Below are 7,500 nucleotides of genomic sequence, written 5' to 3'. Positions count from 1 at the left end.
AGTTGAAGAAATAAAGGCTGGAATCACTTTTTTTTTTTTTTGAATTTCAATACATGACTCTACAGATAGAATAAATATTCCCTCTGGAAAACCCATGCAGAGATATTGATCAAATTTTTAAATTTGCATTTATTTATTTCAAACTTGAAGATAAAGCAAGAATGCTAATGACATTAGTTTGCTTTCATATTGTCAACTTAATTTTAAGAAAGCCTGAAAATTAAGCGTTCTACCACAAAGCAATAATTTATTTTCAGCTCAGCAAATCTAAAATTTCTGTCATTCCCCTACACATCCCCAGTGAAACATATCTGGGGGAAGACAGAAAGAATAGAAATTTGAATGAATTAACTATCAGTAGTTAGAGAATATATCTTGTTTTGTTTTAAACAAAGACAAAGCAAATATAATATATAGGAAAACTGTTGGGGTTTTGTGATCATTTGTTTTCCTTCTTGATATTTAAACATCTTGGTTTCCTGCTCCAATCTGGTACATAACCCTACCCGCCACATTAAGCAATTCCAGGTGGAAGAGATTTTAGAGCTTGACATCGGCTCTTCCACAGTTAGCCCATCTGCAAGTCGTCAAGCCTCCATGCAATTAACTATCTTATTTACAGCTGTAATGAAGCAAAACTCAAGGATTTAGCAAGTATTGCTGATCTGTGTCTGCCTCTTCCTTGTACTTGCTTCCAAGACTGCTTTGTTTTGATTCAAAAAAATGCTAAACATCTGCTGTTTGTCCAAATTAACTTAAAATAATTACTTTTAATTTAGATAAAGGATGCATTTTCTTTCAGTTTCAAGGTTCTACACAATTCTGCTGCCTATTCATTTGCCAATGGCTAGTACATGTGTAACACTGCAATGGAATCAAGTAAACTGGACAACTTTTAAGTCCTGATCCAAGGTCAATGATACATTTTTTGGCAGTACTTCTTGAGAGGAATGTCTCCTGTGACTTTTTAAATGTCTGACATGCAAAGACAGCAGAAAAGATAATCAGAGTACCTTTGTCAGAAAGGAGGCAAGTGGGATGTGTAAAGATAAACAAAAACTTTCCAAAAACACTTAGTTCCCATTAATTTGATTTAAGATAAAGGAAAACATTGCTCTAAGTCTTAATAAATTGAGGCTGGGGGTGGGGAAATATAGGTTACTAATTAGGGAATTACAATAAAAAATACTTCAAGATAATTTAGAATTTTTAAGAGATTCCATTTAAAAACCAAGGCCAAACACCCTGGGAGCCAAAAACAATATTCAAACAAATTTTACTAAGTTTTTTCAAGAAATAAAGGCATGGAAGCAGAATTTGTACGATGCTGCAATTCTTTTATACACATAAAAGCAGTATGTAACTGCCCCCCACCCCCAGCTTTAAACATACAGTGGAGGGGAAAGGTCTTTATACTCGTTTGCCCACTAAATGAAAACAGTAAATAAAAAGAAACAACTAACCAAACCATCGAAGACACTATCGTAAATGTTCTCGGTCCCACATGTAGGACAAGGACATTTGAATCTTTCACAGTCCCTGTATCTCTCTTCATCCGTGAGTTGTGCTGGGCCACCAAGTAGAGCATCATTCTCTTCATCTTTATGATACTGATGAACTCTAAACTGAGTGGGGTCAAGTCCTATGAATGCAAAAGAAAAAAGCAAATCCAGAAAGGTACAATTATTTGAATTCCCTTATCCAAAAAATACTCCCAAGGCGAAAACTCACAAAAGAATGATTTTAAATTCATGAATACATCCACAACCATTTGAACTCAAGATGGTTCACATCATATGGATAAATGACTTCTCTAGTTACAAAATATTCCTTTATAAATAAAACAAGTAATCTGTCTTAACACAATGTAGCAAGATGCCACTGGACATGTGGGTTCAGAAGCAACTACTTATATAGGATGGTTTTATTACTAAAGTTACAGTGACAATTTTAAATAAAAACATGCACTCTTATTAAGAGAACCTTTTAAAACCAAAATATCACATTAAAACTGAAAACAGAGAATAAAAGTGCCATTAAATAAAACAAGCTCCCTGTCATTATACTCCTTCAAATGCAGGCACAACTGCTAACCCTGATTTCAATGCAGTGGCGATTCCATCTTGGCTCAGCAGTTAACAGCATGTAGGTTGCAATCTAATTCAGTGGTTAAAATTCAGTAGCTGCAACTGAGACAAAACACGACATGGTTTTTTGGTGTTCTGCATTCAGAAATTTAAATGATGTGCAAAACAATGGATTTACAGAGTCTATAGGCCAAACTATCCCCAACAATGTGAAAACCAAATATACCTTCCATATCAAAATCAAAATTACACAAGAATAAAACTGATGGATAGTTTATGCTATCTTGTTTCCACACACTATTTAAGGAACATTTTTAGGCCAACCAATGCAATTAACCCTTGGTTGAAGCGTATCTGTCAAAATCTACTGTTGTTTTAATTCAACCAACAGCTGCATAGGTAGATACTCTTAACAGATTTACTAAAAATGCAGTGGCAATATTATAAATCCTAGATGGCCTGTTGGCAAGTGACATCTGGCAATAAGAGAAGATTTGAAGTTGACTCTGACACATTTGAAACGTTTTAAACAAAGAATAAGGAGACTGTGATTTTCAGTCTCAGTTTTCTCACCTGCAAAATAGTGGAAGTATCACCAACCAGCTCTTTTGAACTTAAATCAGACATTAGGGAACAAGCCACCTTTAATGGTGTCTAATATGTGGTAAGCACTCAATAAATGTAATAAACATGAAAAATAAAATAATGAACATCATTTAATCTAGACTATTATATTCATTTTGAGTCATGCATTTGAAAATATGTAAGAAACACATGTTCGTGCTCTATAGCAAGGTAACAGTTACTCTATGTAAGAATTAGAGTATATCACAGCAAATATAATAAAACAAAGAATACACATTCAAAACAACTTAAAAAACCGATTTTCGTTCTTAACAAAAATTATTATAATGCAGATCACTTGATCCTAAGACTCACCATACGTTTTTATTTTACAAGTTACCAGTGCCTAAGAGAAACAGCAATTTTCTGAAGTGTGTGGGAACATACACCGTCACAATGGAAGACAACAGGAAGCGGAGGAATAGAGTGAGAGAGATCATGCCCTTGAAAGAGGCCATTTCTTCTCGTATGAAGGGTAACTGTTGCAAATTGCTTAAAATCTAGTTCTGAATCCAACCATATTCACATAAACACTTGATTTATTTGCAATTATGAGATAGAAGTTCACCTTTGATAGTATGATTATTCAATGTTCCAGGCCAAAACTATTCAAAAAGTAAGAAAAAAGAAAAACAACAAGCAAGGGTTTTCGAAAAGGCCAGCTTCTTTCACAGCTCAGAGATCAGAGAACAAAGCAACACTGGCTTTGCACACATACAAAACCGGCCAGGCCGTGACAAGGAAGCAATGGAAGTTCGCCCAGGACCTTGTCACCGCCATGGCCCATTTAGCACACCTGCGGCCCAGGGCAGCCTGGTGCGCACTAAGCCAGAAGTAGACTGGGCCACCTTGCTACTTTTGGAGGAATGCTCAACAAGTATCTGAGGTCATGCAAAAATAGCACGCCTTGTGAAATGTCTACCGTAAATGTCCATTTCTACAACAACCCGAATCTGTCCACGGCAATAACAAAGACAACAGGCCTAGTTAAGAACTTGGTTTTTATCCCCAAGATGAATTTTCTAAAGAGAAGGCGCTTTAGCTCAGCACTCTTGGTCATAGGTCAGTGTTAAATATTAAAAATATAAGGGTTACTCTAGTGACCTTAGGTATATAATGGCCTTTATACAAGTTTAGTTGGATACAAAAATATAAAAAAGTAATTTCCTTGAGAGAACGATTTTATGTTCAATAAGCAAATGACAGAGGATTAAATAAAATCGTTTTAGAAAAACATTAACTGTCATGTTAAAAAATATAGGATCACTGCTGCAGCAATCTATTTTTTAAAGGTCAAAACCCAGGCTTAACCCCTAAACTGGAATTCAACACATAAATTAATTTTTCCAAATCCTCATAAAATTGGCAATAAGCAGCTTATTTCTAAGTTTTAGGAAACTTCAAAGTTTCACTGCTTATATCCTTACTCATTTAGGCCGGAATGAAACAGGAAAAAAGTATCTGGTGCTGCCACCTAGAGGTAGATTCTGACTCTAAAAATGTGCAAAACAGAACTGCTACATTATAGAGCCCCGCTGGTCATTACTGTCTCTCCAAGATTAAATACTTTGGTCAGAAATTACACTGCAGACTTTATGACCACAGTTGGCATTATACATATACAATGTATAATCCATATTATACTGCTCACCATACAATAAGTTATCAATTACATAAACCTCTGAGCTAGAGATGCAAAAGTGATTTCTACATTCCTTTTCTCTTCTAAAAGCTTTCTCTGAACAACTGGCTTAAAGAAGCAAACTTTATGCTCCATTCAAGAAAAAGAACTTCCACTTCTACTAACTAGTTCTTGCCTTCACTCAGCCTGGCAGAGAGTAAGAGAAAGAGCAACCAACTTGGGCGTGGTGGAGACAGTAATCTGGAGAAGAGCAGCCCTGGTTTCCCACAGGCGCAGACATGAGCTGTGCTTTAATTCAACCCCATGACTACCAGTGATCTAGTCACATGCTTTTCCTCAGGCTGAAAGTGAAGGAGACAGGAGACAATGGAATGAAATGAAAATACTGCCTTTATAGCTTGAAAATTTATATGATCTCTCATTATTTTAGCAACAAGATCAAAGCTCTTGTGGTTCAAGAAGTATTTATAGAAAGTAACATCATAGGCACTGGGGTGAGTGAGATCAACAGAGCTGTATTTTTTAATTTAAGGTCACTATTCTTAGCCCATATACCTCCAATGTGGAATTTACCACAAAATTATTTTATCTACCTTTGTGCCTTCTAACCATTGTAAACTATACCTGCGTTCAGCATGTTCTCCTATCCTCATCACAAAATGCATTTCATCTGTTCTGAAAATAAGGCATTTGATCAAATAACTTCCTTCCTCCAAAAGACAAGGTGTCTATTATTACAACTGCAAATAACTAGTATAAAGCCAACTAGGTATGTTCATACAAGTGGGTGACAGGCAAAAATCCAAATGAATAGAAAACTTATATTCACAAGCAATTAACATGTGAATATATTAACGTATATTCACAAGCTACTGTTTGTAATATGAAGTAACTTAAACTATTAGGGAAGCAAATTAATTGGAATCCTGTTTATTTTTTCCCTAAAAGTTTCTTTTAGGAAATGTCATTTATTTTTTGCATGAATGCAGGAGTTCATATATGTGGACTTCCTAGAAACAATAAACAAACTGAAAATGTAGTATGATTAAAGGGAAAATACTTGAAGAATTTTAAAAAGGTAAATGCTGTATCTATAAAGAGCCTTTACAAGGACGTTTATAGCAGTTTTATTCATAAAAAAAACTGGAAGCTATGGAACGTACATCAACAGACTTAAGAAAGTGGTATGATCTATTATGGAACATTACTCAGGAATGAAAAAGAGTGACTACGGATCCCTGCAACAGAACAGATGCCATTCAAAAATATGCTAAGTGAAAAACCTAACACAAAAAAATATATACCATCGGAAATTACTCAAATATAATCCTAGAATAGAGGTTGCTTTTGAAGAAGGATGTTAACAGGGAAGGTAGGTAAGTAAACTTTCTATGTGATGGAAATGATCTGTCTTAATAAACTGTATGATACTCTTAAGATCATACTATATCATCAAATAAATGCAAATTACATTTTAAACACACCAGACATCTGCGATATGTATTTCCAAAGGAATCATTCAGAATATATAGGAAATGCCTGAAAATCAGTAAGACAAATAAAATCCCAACAGAAAATGCCCAAATAGGCATCTGACAAAAGGAAAAAGGGATCTCAAGGATGAATGCCTGGAACTTACATAAAACACAGTGCAATGTTAGTTCAATACAAAAATTAAAAATTCTCAAGGAATAAAAAGGGGGCCGTTGGTGGAGGGATAAATAGTTGAATGGCCAAAAGCTGTGAAAAGGTATTCAATTTCATTAGTCATCAAAGAAATGTAAATAAAAGTCACTATGTTATGCCACCACATAAAATGAAGAAAGAAAACACAAAGTATTGGTCAAGAATGTGGAGCACTAATAGACAGCTAGTAGGCAGGGGGGTGTCAATTAGTTTAACCAGTCTGAAAAATTGGTAGTATCTACTAACGCTGACAGGTCCTCCATGACCTAGCATGTCTAAATTTATACTCAGTCACAATACCTGTCATTGTTCAGCAGAAAATATGTGCAAGAGTGCATAAATAAGGACTATTCATCACCCAAATGTAGAAACAACCCACAGATGTACCCAAAGGAGATGGCCACACATATAGTGTAGTATCCCTATGAAAAGAAATACTAAACAGAAAACAAATACACTGGCAGTGGGGGATGGAGAACAGTTTCTAGGAGACACAAGGGGGCTTCTGAGGATGTAGTAATGTTTCTTGAGCTCAGTGCTGATTATATTGATGTTGCTTTGTGAAAATTTATCAAACTGTTCAGTCAGGTTTTCTGTGCTTTTTGGTATGTACACTATTACAAGGAAATTCACATTGAAAGAGGTGAGAGAGCCTCCCTGGAGGAGTAGGAGTTGGGTCTCAGCACTATGAAGTTATCAGCAGCCACTTAAACATGAGTTCAATTCCCAGCCAAGGAGCTGCCCCACATGGAGCAGCAGACCTTTCCAGTCTTTCCTGCTATTACTGTCAGCAGTGTATTTCAGTAGATCCACCTGTTCTGCTCTCCACTCTATCTCTGGGAAGTCCTCTCACCACCCCTATGCCCCTGCTCTGGTGTGCATAAATGAAATAAATCTTTAAAAAGAAAGAAAGAAAAAGGTAAGAAAAGTGAGTAAGTCTTCAGGACATACTGTTGTCTACTCCGTGTGTATGTGTGTGTGTGTGTGTGTGCACGTGCATATATATCTATATATATATACACACACACATACACACACATATATACACACATATGTGTGTGTATGTATGTATGTATGTATGTATGTATCTCAGTTTGCTTCAAAATGTGCTAAGAGTCCAACCAGACTTTATGTACCTCCTCACAGAGGCACAAACCATTATCCCCAAGAAGCAGTATTAGCAAAAACTAAAACAAACTGAATAAAAATATAGCCAAGTCTTTAGATCTGATTACACCCTGCAGGAAATACAGGGGAGAGCAAAGCATGTTTAAGGGCACTATTAGGATTCAATTGGCAAACTCCAGAATAAAGAACAGAGAATCCCTGTTTTCTTAACTAATAAATTAGAACGTTTAAAAAAAATAAAGGCCCTCCCTGGTGGCGCAGCGGGTTAAGGCACTGCGCTGGGAGGCTTAAGCCGCTTCTGCATGAGTTCGATTCCCGCCTGCCCCGGAGGTG

General features: G+C 36.1%; 1 protein-coding gene across 1 annotated transcript in view; it reads right to left on the bottom strand.

The window, feature by feature from the left end:
* The window catches only part of POLA1 (polymerase (DNA directed), alpha 1, catalytic subunit), a 254,690-nt gene that overhangs the window by 129,570 nt on the left and 117,620 nt on the right, over window positions 1-7,500 (bottom strand). Inside the window, exon 33 of the mRNA XM_012730398.1 lies at window positions 1,464-1,642. Coding sequence (XP_012585852.1) covers window positions 1,464-1,642 — 179 coding nt within the window. The remainder of the gene's footprint in view (window positions 1-1,463; window positions 1,643-7,500) is intronic.

Source organism: Condylura cristata, unplaced genomic scaffold, assembly GCF_000260355.1.
Source record: "Condylura cristata isolate star-nosed mole 26May11 unplaced genomic scaffold, ConCri1.0 scaffold00027, whole genome shotgun sequence".
NCBI classification, from domain to species: Eukaryota; Metazoa; Chordata; class Mammalia; order Eulipotyphla; family Talpidae; genus Condylura; species Condylura cristata.
The sequence above is the reverse complement of the archived record's forward strand: the minus strand, read 5'-3'. Positions and strand labels throughout refer to the sequence as shown.